The sequence below is a fragment of the Myotis lucifugus genome, unplaced genomic scaffold, assembly GCF_000147115.1.
Source record: "Myotis lucifugus unplaced genomic scaffold, Myoluc2.0 scaffold_43, whole genome shotgun sequence".
NCBI lineage: Eukaryota > Metazoa > Chordata > Mammalia > Chiroptera > Vespertilionidae > Myotis > Myotis lucifugus.
This window is the reverse complement of record NW_005871091.1, coordinates 1,243,590-1,259,953: the sequence shown is the minus strand read 5'-3', so window position 1 is coordinate 1,259,953 and position 16,364 is coordinate 1,243,590. Positions and strand designations below refer to the sequence as shown.

Genomic DNA, 16,364 nt, shown 5'->3' with positions numbered 1-16,364 from the left:
TTCCAGCCAATAGGTATCAGCTGCCATCCTTCATTCCTTCATGTACAGTTTATGTCAAAATATCTGTTATCAGTTAATGGCCCTTACCTCAGATTGCTTCACCTTCTTACACTTTCCTTCCTACCACCCTTCAATTATTAAGATTTCATAGCGGCTTCCCCAGTAGAGCTGATCGCATTTACAGCATGGCTTACCTTCACTTCTCTATGGGTACTCAGCTTCCTCACAAGGGAAAGGAGCCAGATGCAGGCTGCCTGCCTCACGTGTGGATTGGGGCTGGTGATATGTTTATTTAAAATCACATCCAACACCCAGGGAACCACATCATTCACTTTGGCTCCTGGGGGGAAACAAAGAATGATGAAAAGAAATTAAAATAACCAAACAGAGTTTCCTGAAAAAGTTAAATTTTAATCAATTTACTCAATATAATAAACCTGTAATATTAAAATTTACGTGACTAAGGTGTTTAAATAAATTGCTGAAGGAACTGATAATCATTCATGTCAAAACCTAGCATAAGCTAAATAACCTTTCAAAGGTACTCAGGTTTAGTCCCTTAGAATGAAAAAGTATCCCCATAATGGAGGAAGTTCTGCATGTGTAGAGGCAGTGGATATATGGGAAACATCCTTACCTTCCTATTAATTTTGTTGTGAACCTAAAACTTCTCTTTAAAAAAAAATATTTAGAAAAAAATTATCCCCACTCTCCCGTCTCAGCCCTTTTTCTTTCTCTATTATATCGTTCCCATCCCCCATCTAGAAACTAACACACAAACCAACCTCTTTTGACTTCACTTTCCTCTCCAGCTGTTCTCCTACTTTTCTCCTTTCCTTTACTTCCTCAGGGTCCCTCACCCTCAACACCACTGCCACTGTGGGCGGGACAGTTTGTTGTGGGCGCAGTCCTGTGCACTGTAAGGTTTAGCAGCATCCGGGGCCTCCACCTACTGGAGACCAGCGCACTGACCCTCTCCAGTGCCCGGACATTTCCAAATGTCCCTTGTGGGGCAAAAGCTCCCTCTCCTAGTCGAGAACCACTGCTTTACATCAAAACATTTCAAAATAGTTATCTGTACTCATGCTCTATATTTCTTTCCTCTTCTTTTTTTCCTGAACCCACTCAAAAATCAGGCTTTACCTTCTCCACTCCACAGAATTTACTCGTAAAAGTCAACAATTACCGTCCTGTTGCTAACTTCAATGATGACTTTTTGCTTCTCAGCTTAACTGATCTATCAGCAGGATATATGCCCCAGTTGATCCCCACCCCACCCCACCACACGCCTGTTCATAGATTTTCTTCACTTCACTTCCAGGACGCCTTTTCAGAGTGCTCCTTTTCACCTGTCCTTCCCTGGCTTATTCTAAACTACCAAAACCTGAAACTCTGGGGAACCCAGAGCTCTTTTGTTGAATTTCTCTTTTCTACTCACTCCCTTGGTGATCATGTCGAAGTTCATGGCCTTAACTACTATCTCTACACGATCCTCCCAGATTTCCAACCTGGAACTCTTCAACATTCCGCACTCATACATCCAACTGTCTTCTACGTCTGTCCATGAGGTTATTAGCCCCAACTCACCTGCAAGTGCCTTGGGGCATTCCAACACAGACCAGGAGGAGTGTGGAGGAACAAGAGCCAGTGAGGCAATTTTCCCTGCTCCCTCCCACCACCACTCTACAAAAATGTATCTCCCACAGCCTTCCCCAGCGTAAGTAATAACTCCCTTCTTCTAGCACAGAGGCAGCTGGAGGGTGAACAGAAGACACTGAAGCCTCATCTATATATATAAAAGCCTAAGCGACCTAACGACTGAATGACCTAACGACCAAACAACCAGTCAACCGGTTGCTATGATGTGCACTGACCACCAGGGGACAGACACTCGACACAGGAGCTGCCCCCTGGTGGTCAGTGCACTCCCAAAGCCAACCACCCACGGTCCCTCCCCCCCACTGGCCAACCTCTTGCGGTCCCTCCCTCCAGCTGACCAACCTCCTGTGTTCCCTCCCCCTGGCCAGCCAACCTCCCATGGTCCCTTCCCCTGGGCCGGCCGGCCCCCCTGATCGGCCCTGATCGCCGTCCAGGCCTAAGGACCCCACCCATGCACAAATTCATGCACCGGGCCTCTAGTTATGTGATAAAGGGTTAGGGGATACATCATTGGGAAACTGCTATGCCTACACTTGTAAAATTGGCAAAATACACCAATCCTCATGAAAAGAGCACAAGGTACCCATACCTAACTCCCTGCTTGCTTGCCAAAAGACTAAAAAAGGAGTTCTCATTCATGACATGCTCACTCTCCTTTAACCAACTATTTTTCTTGACTGAACCAAACTAAGACAGATATAAGTATGTAAAGAAGACTTAAAATGGAATGTATATGTTTTTCTTTAGCTTCAAATGTGGATAAAGAGAACAGAAAAGGGTTACTTGGGGATTACAGATCAATTTGCTGAATATTTGGTACCAGCAGGAGGGGAGTACTCTTCCTCAGTCACCAGCCAGGCATCCCGGGCAGCCACGGAGCTGGTTCCTATTGCAGCACTGGTAATGGCCTCACCAATAGTGAACTGAAGTTCAATCTGCTTGGCCTGCAATGAAGGAAACAAATGCCATGAATCAGAGAGAACATTTCCCAGTAGCATTCATTTTATGGAAAGGCTACCGAATACCATTTCTCTCTTTTGCCTGGACTGCTTTCAGCTAACCCAGGTGGTTCAAAAGTGAGGTAAAGTGAAAAAATGGAGAAGGTAAGATGATTTGGAGATCTTTTTCCAAGTCCATGTTGCACTCCTCTCCTCACCCTCCATAGGGAACCATGACACAATGATTTTTTAAAAAATATATTTTATTGATTTTTTACAGAGAGGAAGGGAGAGGAATAGAGAGTTAGAAACATCGATGAGAGAGAAACATCGATCAGCTGCCTCTTGCACACCCCCCACTGGGGATGTGCCCACAACCAAGGTACATGCCCTTGACTGGAATCGAACCTGGGACCCTTCAGTCCGCAGGCCGACGCTCTATCCACCAAGCCAAACTGGCCAGGGTGACACAATGATTTTTAATCTTTGGAAGCATGATACCATTAACCTGGGGAAAAGGGCATGGACTTAGAAGCCACACAGATCTCAGTGCAAATTCTAGCTCTGTCTCTCACCAGCTTCCTACTCTTATTTAAACTGAGCCTCAACTGGTTATATGTAATACTAGAGGCCCGATGCACGAATTCGTGCATGGGTGGGGTCCCTCGGCATGGCCTGCGGGGATTGGGCCAAAACTGGCAGTCCAACACCGCCTGCCACTCCTGCCTGCAGCTCCTGTTCATCCTGGCCCCCCTGCTTATGCCTCGGGGTCATGCCGTCAGTCCTGATTGGGAGAGGCAGCACTCGCCAGCCATGAGCCCTGCACTTGGCACCCATCACAGGGTTGGTGGGGGGTAATGGGCTGGGACATGATCAGCCCTCCGAGTGGGCGATGGGACGCCCTTGCCAGCACGGGATCCAAATCTGTCCTGATGACACTTGCACCGGTTGTTGGGAACCACCTGGCGGCCACTTTTATATCGTTTTTTCCTTGCTGAGTCTAGGGAGGGGAAGCGACCTCGGTGCCCAAGGCCGACTTCCAGGAAGCCAGCAGCACTGTCAGGATCATGCTGGTGGCGCCAGTCCATTGGTGCCTGGCCCATTCTCCAGAGATTGGACCTACAGGACTACTGAGGGAGTGAGTGGCTGCCGCCAGGCTGGTGGGCTGCCAGGATGGGTGGGTCAGCTGAGCAGCACTCCCACTGTTAGAGCGCACTGAACACCAGGGGGCAGCTCCTGCATTGAGCGTCTGCCCCCTGGTGGTCAGTGTGCGTCATAGCGACTGGTCGACCGGTCATTCGGTCCCTTAGGCTTTTATATATATAGATGAGCATAACACCCACCTCATCAGGCTGGAAGGATTAAATGAGGTGAATGTACAGAAAATTTCCAGTGGATACCTGATTTGTAATAACTGCACTAAAATAGCAACCACTATAATTTACTAACAACTCCTCTTTTCAATCATAAGTTACATGATATCTACAAGTTATTCTAAATGGTTCCTTAAAAAAATATAGAATAATAAAATATATGTGGTAAAATGTTAAAATTGGTAACCCTGGATAAAGGGTATAAAGAAGTTCTTCATACTATCCTTACAACTACGCTGTTAGTTTAAAATTATTTCAAAAATCAAATGTTAGAAAAATTCTTTTCAGGAATTTTTTAATTTGATTTTGAAATTTTGGCACAATTACGAGCACTGACTTAGCACAAAACTAGATCTCAGTTCCTTTTGGCATTGTGTACCATGAATTGAAAGAAATGGAAAAATGAAGAAATAAGATAATAAAGAACAGAAAGTAGGAGTGATATGGGAATATTGACCTTTGTGGAGAGCTTTACAAGGCATACCTACGACAACAGTTTAGCCATTCCTAAGCTCAATCAACCAAATGAGGTGTCAAATGCTGGTATCACATGCTTCCTATTCTGAGGAAAAAAGGATTTAAGGGCTTCCATCCCTGAGAAAAAGGTATTTCAACACAGAGAATCCTATATTAGGGGTTCGTTTAACGTGCCTATTTTCTACATGTTTCCGATTGTTAATAACAACAAAGTTGGCATTACAAACAAAGACAAAACCCTTAACTCCATTTATGAATGATACGCTATCTATAATGCCTTAAGTAGTCCAGAAATAAATAAATAAATAAAAGAAGTAAAAATAGGCACATGGGGACTCATTATCTCTTTACTTTTGTGTTGTTTTATAATGAGGAGCAAAACAGACTTTGCCTTCAGTCTAGTGAGCAATTAGAGACAGTGATAAATGCTGTGAAGAAGAATGGAGGGTCATGACAGCATAGATAACTGAAGAACCTATGTACTCTAGCTTGAAGGGTCAAGGCAGGCTTTTCAAGGGGCACAGCAACAATCCAAGAAAGAAATATGGGCCTTTCAAAAGCTAAGAGCAAAGGAAGCAGAGGCTAGTGTATACAAATGTGAGTGAGTGACAAGAATTGAGGCTGGATCAGGGGCCAGATAGGGCTGCACTTAGACCCTCATCACACTGGGCCAGCAACTGTCAAATGGCAGGTCCTCACTACACTGGAGGACAGAGCTAAGTCATCAGACGCAAGAGCAACTAGAATAGCAGCACCCACTCCCCACATCTAAGCAACTGGGTAGATTTCCCTCCTACCCACACTGCACCATGCTTTACTCAAAAATTATGAGAAAAGGACTTTCCCACATAAGTGATTTAGTCAATTCTATGCCAATCATCGTGATGAGCCCGAGGCTGGCACACAATAAGTACTTGGTGAATAAATAAATACAAGTTTAATTTAAAATCTCACAGCATGCCTTTTGTTTGAATGACTAATAATCAGAAAGCAATATAAATACCTCCACAGAATCCATCAGACCTTGCAAGAGGAGTTTCTGATGAGGAAAATCTCCATCCCCAACTGGAAAATATCCCAGTGTTTGGATTGCTCGTTCTTTCATCTAGAATAAAAGAGAATTATTTTTTAAAGCATGTAACAGCTTTATCCCAGAAGAATGTTTCCAAAATGAGATGGCAGGAAGGGGGCAGTCTGTCTAAATAATAATGCAGCAGTGCATACATGGGTGTTTTTATAGTCTCCAATTTTACAGAATTATATCTGTAAGACATTGGAGGAAAAAACACACCAAACTGAGTCCATTAAGGGTCCATAGGTGCAAAAGAAGAAAAAAGAAAGCCTTTAACTAGGATTATTATCCTTCAAACGATAACAGTTATAAATGTAGGTTCTGGGTCCAAAGAGATAAACCAAAGAACTTATATATACTTATATGCATAGCCCATGGACACAAGCAATAGGGTAGTGAAGACATGGGGGAGTGAGTAGGGACTGGGAGGAGTGGGGTAAAGGGGAGGGGGAGATATCTGTAATAGTTTCAAAAATAAAAAAGTTTTTTTGTTGTTTTTTTTAAAGAGGACCTAAGATCAAATCATACATCCTGAATATTTCTGTAGCCTTTATAGGTATGTGACCTTAGGCAAGTCACTTCACCTCTCTATGACTCTCTTCATCTGGAAAACACAGATGACAACTGTACCTACTTCACTAGACCTTTTGGAGGATTCAATTAATTAATGTATGCAAAGCACTTAGCAAATACCTGGCACATTACAAGTGTTCAACAGTGGTTGGTAATCCTATATAATAAAAGCCTAATATGCAAATCAACCAAACAGCAGGAACGACCGGTCACTATGACGTGCACTGACCACCAGGGGGCAGACGCTCAACACAGGAGCTGACCCCTGGTGGTCAATGTGCTCCCACAGGGAGAGCGCCACTCAGCCAGAAGCCAGGCTCATGGCTGGCGAGCGCAGCAGCGGTGGCGGGACCCTCTCCTGCCTCCACGGCAGCACTAAGGATGTCTGACTGCCAGGCCTAAGCCTTCAGTCGGACATTGCCTGAGGGCTCCTGGACTGCAAGAACACTGCAGGCCGGGCTCAGGGACACCCCCCCCCAAGTGCACAAATTTTGTGCACCAGGCCTCTAGTTAGTTAATAATGACAAGTAAAAACTACTTGTGGCCCTAGCTGGTTTGGCTCAGTGGATAGAGCATCGGCCTGAGAACTGAAGAGTCCCAGGTTCGATTCCGGTCAAGGGCACATGCCTGGGTTGCAGGCTCAATCTCTAGTAGGTGCAGGAGGCAGCCGATCAATGATTTTTTCTCATCATTGATGTTTCTATCTCTCTCTCCCTCTCCCTTCCTCTCTGAAATCAATAAAAATATATTTTAAAAAACTACACTGTGTAATCTTCCCAAAGACTTAAACAGTAGCTACACCAAGAATAAGATTACATATTTATTAAAGTAAACTGATTCTTCTGCCCGTTAAATCATCTCATACTTCAACACTGAGGTGCTTTGACCACAAAGGAAATGTCTTAAAGTCCATGAAAATTTTTACCTAAAACTAAGAAACTATAAATGTCCTTTCCCTCACAGATTACTCACACTGCTTACTAATGCCCAGTCTTCTTTAAACCAAACTCACTACAAGAGGTTAAGACTTAGATTTGGTCTGAAATAACAAAAATCATCAAATTATTTAACACTTTATTATCCACCTTTTGTCTGACAAAAGAACTGATGCACTTAATTAACACTGTATCTAAATCTTAATAGTTATTGCCTACATTGGAGTAACTGGGTCAGATGGTGCACACACGAAGGTTATGCACAAATCCCTAACGCACCTAGACTTTCCTCTCATTCCTTTTCACATTAAATCCTCTTCCAGCTGCAATGCCATCCTAATTACAATTCATATATAAATTTCAAAAAGGAAGGAAAAAAGGAAGAGACTTACCTTATTTGTTTCTTTACTGGAGGGTATTCTATTTAGTAAGCTTTCCACAAGATGTTGCTTGGTAAAGCCAGATCCCTCACTGGGGATTGGGAGAGGACCATTTCTGCCAATTTCACCCAGGGCTGTACAAGCAGCAATTGCAAGGAGGGGCGATGTACTGTCCAAAAATGATCCTGTAAACACATTTAGACAAAACTGAGAAGAAAATACTATTATCCTTGAAACCAAAGAAATGTATTCAAGATTTTTTTAAAGACAATAAAACAAAATCAAAGTCTGTAGTATCTTCTAGTTAATTCATTAATGTTTACTTAGTAAACATAGAAAGGGGCTATACATATAAGTATATAAACAGATAAAAAACAGTAGGAACAGGGCATAAAGCAGTGTCTTTTTTTAATGTTTGAAGTTTTTCCCATAATAGAATCATATTGTAAAACATACAGTAAAGATAGAAGAAGGTAGTTTTGTTATTAAAACACAGAGTTTATTTAGCATCGAGTAAGGTTTACACAAAGGCTTGTGCCTTTAAAGTTCACTACTGTAAAAAGAAATAAAAATGGTCCTATCCAGTTTGGCACAATGGATAGAACGTCCGCCTGTGGATTGAAGGGTCTCGGGTCTGATTTGGGTCAGGGGGCACATGCCTAGGTTGTGGGCTCAATCCCCAGTAGGGGGTGTGCAGGAGGCAGCCAATCAATGATTCTCTCTCATCATTGATGTTTCAATCTCTCTCTCCCTCTCCCTTCCTCTCTCTGAAATCAATAAAAATATATTTTTTAAAGAAATTAAAATGCTATAATTAATTTTAACCTAATGCAAAAATTGTGACATCCCAATCAGCATAAACACATTAACTACCTATTGTCTCTGTGGCGCTCTGAATGAGTTCCTCTTGTTCAGGCAGGAAATCAGCATTTGTCTCCAGGTCTTGTTGCTCTGCCATTCTCATTTTCTTTTTAGCCAAATATCTTCCTATGGTGAATCCCAATGCGAGCACGGATCCGTGCTGTATCTCTGGGCTCTGAGTTTAACAACACAATAGCATATGTCTCTGTCTCTCTCTTACATGTGCAAGAATACACTGAAATAACTGTGTGTTTATTAGTCATCTCCCCAACAAAACATAAGGCCAAAGAATAAAGTGATCTTTGCGGTTCTACTGGATGCTAAAGAATCAGGTTTAGGGAACAAGAGAAACTTTGAGTTTCTAACACAGATAAATTCCAAGAAGTTAAGCTGAGTCTTGATTAACTTCAAGATTTAGATTCCCTAATCCCACTCCCACTCCAACTCTGGGTGAGGTGACTCTCTTGCATGTTCCTATGGCACCCAAACTTTCTTCTAGCTTATAGAACTTAGGTAACTTATGCAACTACACTATCATAATTTTCAAGCATAATTTCTTCCTATTGCCAACCAAATACAATAAACAGATCCTACTTCTAATTGCACAAACCTCCAAACACAAAGTAAGTAAGCAACAAAATATTTGAAAACATGTGGTATTTACTGATAGAAAAGGCACAATGATAGGCAGCAGCATAGGTATTTACTCCCCATTACATTCCTAGCACCTAAAACAGTGCCAATCAGACACAAAGCACTCAAGTTTGTTGAATGAACTGATTCAATTATCTCATTTAAACTTTACAATCATAAAAGTTCATTTTACAAATGAGAATGCAGGAACTAAAAATATACTAGATATTTTTTGTAAAATTCCACTATCTCCCAACAAAAAAGAATGAAGACCATACTGGTAACATACATGATTATTTTTTGTAGTCTTTATAAGCTGTTCTATCATCAACTTCAACTCGTTTCCCGACACTGTGGATACCACCACAGAATAAAACAACGCTGCCAGTTCACGCATCTCTTCTTTACTGCTGTTCATCAGACTCTAAGTGGTATAGAAAAATAAATATTTATTTTTATATATATCTTCCTGCTGATAACATCTAACATTTAAGATTAAAATAAGTGATAAATTAAATTGTTCAATCTATTGGACATAAAAACACAAGGTATTTCAAAGTGAAATAAAAGTTGAATTATATACCAAAATCTATGCATTTTCATCAAAGATAGAAAGTATAAACAGGTGGAACTAATACACATATGATCTAAAACAGAGGTCAATAAATGTTTTCTGTAAAGGGCCAAACAGGCTTTGTGGGCCATGTGGTCTCTGTCATAACCTCATCCTGCCACTGCAGTGCAAAAGCAGCCACAGACAATAAACAGGGGTATCTGTGTTTCAAATCAGCTTTATGGACACTCCAAGTCTCATGTCAGGAAGTGTTATTCAAATCTCATGTCAGGAAGTGTTATTCGTTTTTGTGTGTGTTTTTTTTAACCATTTAAAAACATAAAAACTATTCTTAGCCTGTAGGCCATATAAAAATACACCAGGTTTGGCACATGGACTAGAGCTTGATGACCCCTGATCTACAAGATCAAATGTCAAAAACACTAACATCATTTTAAAATCAGCAAATATTCACAAAGAATAAAAACCTTTTAAACAAGAAGAAATTTCATGAGAGCAAATTTTCCAGAAGTATAAAACTCATACCTCTTGGTCAATTCCATTCATGCTTTCACACAGAAAAAGATAATATGTACATTTAACCATAACTCAAGTTGAAATTATGTAGCACAAAAACTCTATGGGCCATACCCATACTAAGAAAATTATTCATTGTTTAACTGAAATTCAAATTTACCTGAGCATCTTGTATTTATTTTGTAAACCTGGCAATTCTTTTATTGTGACCATGGGATGAAAACATTCTCCAACACAGCTGGTGAGAGTGTAAATTGGTACCACTCATATGGATGTGCACTGTCAAAATTGTTAAAATGCATGTACTCAACTCCACTTCTGCGGGACCCATTAAAAAACATACTTCCTCATTTTCAAAATGGCAATTGTTCATTGCAGCAGACTGGAAGTACCCTAAATGGCCATCAGTAAGGATTTAGTATAAATTATGGTACATTCATACAGGGGAAAACAATGAAGCTGTTAAAGAGGATGCTTTCTCTGTAGTTACATAGGAATACCTCCATGTTTCAGTGGAAGGTAAAACAAGTAAGGTATAAAACCAAGTGACAACTGCGCTACCTTGTGTAAAAGAAGGAATAAAAATAAAAAATGCTTATTTTTATTGGTGTATATATGCCTAAGTAAACTCTAGAAGGTACACCACCTATAAATAAGTGATGACCATGTATATTTGTCAGTGAGAGAGGAAGGGACAGGAAGTTGGGGGATTTGGGTAAGTGGGAGACATTTTACATATTTTTTCTTAAACTAGATAAATCTGTTAAACTTTAAAAGACAGAAAAATCATTATTTTGTACTCATATGACTCTCAATTCATCTCTCACTCTCACCAGATGGATCATTGAGATACAATAACCTACATGTTTCTCAGTAAGTGTTTGATGATGAGAGAGTTTTCAAAATGACCTAAAGACAGAACTGGTGATAGGAACACTGACATGAAGATAAAATCATGAGTCTTAAAATATGCAGACTCAAAGAGAAAGATACATGCACAGGGTATACCTTTATCCATTCTGTTTTGTCTACAAACTTGGTAGCCAGCTTTTCTGGATACACTGAGACAGCTTCCAGGAGACAGTACATGACTGGCAAACCTAAAGAAGAAGAATTCAGAACCATTTTAATTTCAAGAGAAGTGATAAACATCAGGGATCACTAAATTCCTTTAGGAGGCAGTCCCTAGTTCTACAAAAGAAAAATTAACCTAAATAGCGTGTGACAATACAGCATATTCACAGACTGGTTATCTATACTAAGCTGGCCTGTTCTTCACACCCACTTCCAAAGTAAAAATATTATCTATTATCACCATTTACTTCTGAAAAGAGAAACAGCGCATCAAGGATGAATCAGATAAGTTTAGAAAAAGAAACAAAGACTAATGTTCAGTCACAGCAGTGAAGAGAAAAAGTAATTTTGCTATAAATTCTTAGCTGAGCTTAAAATTCGATTTTTTTCTCAAGTGCTATAATCTCTGTCCTCAGCATCACAACCTCCTACCTCCAACACCCGCTAGCAGCTGCTGAAGCAGGCCGATGTAGATCTGAACAGGGTTGGTTTCTCCGCTCTTGGAAGAAGATGACGAGGATGTTGCCTGGTTGCCTGACATTAAAGTCCTTATATAGCGTCCAATGGCTGGGGCATGATCTTGCATATCTGCCAAACTCTGAGAGGTGGGCACCACTCCCGCACTGTGAGCTAGGCACATTCGTAAGTACAGAACTATCTAAAACAGAAGAAAGAAGAATACCAGGTAAGTTTCTCCAAAAATCAACGTGGGAGGATATTCTTCAAGTGACAGATTGGACTCCTCTACCTTCTTCATAAAGCCATTCAAAAATCCCCACAGAAACTGAAAAACATGACCCAATATGTTAAGTGAAATTACCATAATGGAGTAAAATTTACCTAATAAGCTTTTATAAATCCAAAGAGTGTTCTTTAGTGGCATTTAACATAGTTAAAATGCAAACTCAACTCCTAAAGTCTAAAAAAATTACAATACTCTGTGTATGTGTTTGTGTGTATATGCGGGAGGGAGGGAGGGAGAGAGTGAGGGAGAGATGGGGGGGGGGTAGGGAGAGAGAGAGAGAGAGAGAGAGAATGAGCAGAAACCTGGGGTAAAGAACCTAATCCTGTGGAAGTCCAGTTGTGTTTAATCTCCACTAACACAAGAATTTGAGAAAATGGGTTCCAATCATCTCCAGAAGAGCAAATCTGACACCATAAAAACCTCTGTATAAACTGGCTGCTCAGGAGTCCTCTGGAAGCTCGTTCCTTGACAGCTAAGATAGGACAGGCAGCAATTTCATTGTGAGGAATCCTATTCTCGTCATTTAATTAATGTAAGTCAGTGACCTAAACAACAGAATTTCCCTTAGTAAATGTGACAAGTGAATCTCACTCTCCAATCTTCAAAACTAGATAATCCAAACAACTTCAACATATTGTTGCCTTTAAAATTCAAATTTATTTGCTGTAAAATCTTAATAGTAATCAATGTGGAGCATCCAGTTCTTTCACAAAGAGAATCTCAGCTGAGATAAATATATTTATCAACTCCACTATGAATTAAAATAATTCCAATTACCATTACTGTTTTTCTAATAAACAACTATTAAGAACAATGACACCACAATATGAATTTATCTAGAACACAAAATATTTGCAGACATCTCTTTGGGTGTGATATTATCTTTTAGAATATTCAGAGAACACAAAGTAGAAATATATGCCAATCCTACCTCTCCAAAGGCTGCTGGATTAAATGGAAGGACAGTGGTCCCAGTCATGTACTTGGCTGGAGTTTTCATTCGATGGGAAGCCTAACAAAATAAGCCCAAAACAAACACCATTACTGAAAAATGGAGCACATGTCCTTCCTCAGTTTGAAAATAACTGTACTTCAAGCTGCATTACTGTTTGAAACTGGTTCTTTCTAGTCAAAACATTTTTCCATTAATCATGCTGACTATTCATGTCCCTCACTCTAAATGACAGGTGTGTTGCATTTTCTTCCTCATGTTTTTACTGGTTTGTTTTAAAAAGAATAAACCTACTCCAGGCATCTACTGACACAGCCACCCCAGGCCACTGCATGCCAGCTCTTTATTAACAATTGAAGCAGGAAGAAAATATACACACAAGAGCACCTTCTGACCACAAATAGGACTGTGCGATGGAGAAAAGAATCATGGATGCTTAGTACTGACCCTCCAACTCCCATCAGATGACTATCTGAGCAAACAGCTAGGACCACCAGTAGAGGCAGAGTATGCTGGAGTACACCCCCTCCCCCACCCCTCCTCATCATACTCAAAGAAACATTGATATAAACAGTGGAATAGGATAAGGGCTGGGGGTCAGGACTGCCAATACTCTCTGATCTATCAACAAAGAACACTGCCAAAACGGGTGACTTGCAAAAGCAGATGTGATGTTCTCTTATGATCACAGTGGAAAAAATCTGAACTGCTCCCTGCATCATTCTTAACCTTATGATGCCTCAAGTAATGTCATTAAAAATAAAAAGGAGATGTATTTTGAAGCATGTCATACCAAGGGAACAAATTTCAAATACAGCCAAAGTGTTGAAGAAGATAAAAGAAATTGCAACCAATGTAGATTTGGTCAAAAGAGATCAATTACATTTGAAAATAAATTTTTTCTCTTCATTTTGTACCTTCCTCTTATTGTAAATATTGACATTGTTAGAACTGTTACTACTATTCAACACTTAGTGATGATAACATTTTAAAGGTGTCACCTAAAATATGTATGTTTAATTTCATCATCCATTATATAACTCAAACTAATTATCTGAAGTCCAATGCCTTACCTTTTCTTGGATATAATATACCATTTCTGGGAAAGAAGGCATCTGCTTAGAAGCACTTTCTTTTCTGTTTTTACCAGGAAGACACCTTAATACTCGTTGTGCTTCTCCATGAACTTCTTCCCGTCTTTCAGACAAATAAGAATAAAAAATCAATCTTACCAATTGCAGAATAATAATTTGAAGACAAAGAACAGCAATTTTATTTGGCAGCTGAGGTTTTGAGAAAATGCCTTAAATATATTCTTGGCTATCTAAGCAGGGTCATAAGATACATTATAAGAAATTACTTCTTTTGGGCAATTTCTTGAGATTTGAAGAGTCATGTGGCTTGCATCTTTGAATTTTACCCACAAAAAAAAGACAGGCTATGACTACAGATTTATATCATACCAAGGGACATACTTTTAACTCTTTAATAAATTGCTTCTAAATTCCATAGACCAACATTTTAAACATAATTTTAGTAATGCTTAAATAAATTTAAAATGAACCCAAATTCAAAATTAACACCTTTAAAAACTTACGGATCTCCTGCAGCTAGTAAGAGCAAATATCTGGAGGGTATATGATCTGAGGGAAACACTGTGCTGGCAAATTTCACAGCCACCTGTCGAACTTGAACTTCAGGCTATATGACATACAAACACACACAAAAACACCCACAGATTAAAAATAATTACCAACAACTCATTCTAGTCAGGATAAGTCATATTAATTATATACAATCAAAAGTTAATTTGCTATTTCAATAAATGTCTAAATAAATAAAATCAAGACAAAGCAATTGTGCAAAATCTTTGAACATGTTGCTTAAAAGTCTTTAGACAGTGATATTACTTAAAAAGTACTTCTATGATCTAAGAGGACCTTCCAAATAAAGCAGGAAAACCTACAAAGACCACAGCCAGAGACTTTCTCTCTATAGATGCACGTCCTCAGCCCAACCTTGGGACCAAGGTCACCGTGAGTTTCTGGCCACAACCTGTTTCCCCAACTCTCAAACTCAAAGTCACATGAGTCAAGTTTAGATATTTTGCAGGGAATATAGAGTTTACTTGGAATCCCTACAAATTTGAAGCAAAATATCTCATGCTTTTTCAGATTAGTTCTAAAGTTAAAACTGGCTCCAAGGCAAAGTTTCAATTACTTAAGTATATTAAGTTAACTTAAATAGACTAATAATCTATGAATACAAAGTTCAACCAGAAAAGCAGAATCTAGCTCAGCTGGTGTGGCTCAGTGGTTGAACATCAACCTATGAAACGGGAGGTCATGGTTCGATTCCTGGTCAAGGCACATGCCTGGGATGCTGGCTCAATCCCCAGCCAATCAATTTTGTCTCTCTCATCATTGATGTTTCTATCTTTCCCTCTCCCTTACTCTCTGAAATCAATAAACATATATTTTTTTAAAAAGTAAGATGCATATACTACCAGCCATTAGAGTTCACATAGTTGGACCTACCTTTATCAAGTATGAAGCCACAAGTGCCTCCATGAGAGTTCTCTGTGCTCCTTCCAAAGTACTGTAAGCTCCAACCATCATAGATAATGCTTCTTGAATAGCAAGTCGAGTCTCGGGCTCTTCCTAAATGATAATGAAAAGTGTTTCCCTCCTTATTGGGTTTCCAGGTGAGCATCCAAGCAGGAAGCATTACTGGCCAGGTATTTCCCTACCTTGCACAAGGCCTCAAAGAGCTGCTGCACGAGAGCTATATCCTTAGTGAACAAATGGGGCATTCGACTGTAAGAGAATACAAGACTACCTTTACTACCATAAATTTCCATGACATGGAAGAAAATAAAATTAAATTCAAATTTTCCTGAACCTGCAATTTCATCTCTGGACATCATGTCAGCATCATTAGGTTACCTACCCACAGAGCCAAATATTTTTATAAATAAAAATTTAATACTTCAGCTGTCTAAGCCAAGTAACCCTTGATGAATAGACACATTATCCAGATATTTTCTTCATTATATTCCATGCATTCAGTTAATATTTCTGATTTTAATATAAAGAAAATAGATAATTAAGACTAAATTGCTATTTAAACTAAAAGCTAGTGTGATAAGGGGCTTTGTTACTTCATGCCAACAGACAATGGACAAGGTGTGCTGACAAGCCTGCGCTGTATCAGCTGATCTCAGGTGGTTTTCTGAGCCCTGAAGTTCCCTTCCCTGCATAGAAAGAAAAGCAAGAAGACCTAGTCTACACAGGCCAAAGCAGAACATGCATCAGGACTAAAAGTAGCACCTGGTGCCACTGAGGATGCTGACTTCTACCTCCCTGCTTTGAAATATAGTGAAGGAAAGGAAACCAGGAGGAACTGGAAGGAGGAAAGCATACTAAGCAGAAGAAAAAAATCCATCTTTGGAAACCGGGCCACTCGGAATCCTAATATAACACTATCAGAAAAGAAAATCACTAGCAAACCTTGTTTATGGAGATTATAAAGACTAATAGTACATAGCAACAAGAACACCCGAGGTCGAATGTTTCTAGCATACAAGAAAATGTAACCCATCA

At 39.8% G+C, this 16,364-nt stretch overlaps 1 protein-coding gene across 6 annotated transcripts in view; it reads right to left on the bottom strand.

Moving 5' to 3' along the window:
* Positions 1 to 16,364, bottom strand: part of KIAA0368 (KIAA0368 ortholog) — an 83,862-nt gene that overhangs the window by 29,926 nt on the left and 37,572 nt on the right. For 4 of the 6 annotated variants that reach the window (XM_006088030.3, XM_014455195.2, XM_014455196.2 and 1 more), the window contains 13 exons: positions 15,512 to 15,578; positions 15,300 to 15,422; positions 14,360 to 14,463; positions 13,836 to 13,959; positions 12,742 to 12,822; positions 11,498 to 11,723; positions 11,000 to 11,091; positions 9,191 to 9,325; positions 8,281 to 8,443; positions 7,420 to 7,592; positions 5,451 to 5,552; positions 2,480 to 2,603; positions 195 to 340 (listed from right to left, as the gene is read on the bottom strand). In XM_006088030.3, the coding sequence (XP_006088092.1) occupies positions 195 to 340; positions 2,480 to 2,603; positions 5,451 to 5,552; positions 7,420 to 7,592; positions 8,281 to 8,443; positions 9,191 to 9,325; positions 11,000 to 11,091; positions 11,498 to 11,723; positions 12,742 to 12,822; positions 13,836 to 13,959; positions 14,360 to 14,463; positions 15,300 to 15,422; positions 15,512 to 15,578 (1,660 nt within the window). The remainder of the gene's footprint in view (positions 1 to 194; positions 341 to 2,479; positions 2,604 to 5,450; positions 5,553 to 7,419; positions 7,593 to 8,280; positions 8,444 to 9,190; positions 9,326 to 10,999; positions 11,092 to 11,497; positions 11,724 to 12,741; positions 12,823 to 13,835; positions 13,960 to 14,359; positions 14,464 to 15,299; positions 15,423 to 15,511; positions 15,579 to 16,364) is intronic. The other 2 variants (XM_023753287.1, XM_023753286.1) reach the window with 2 other exon arrangements.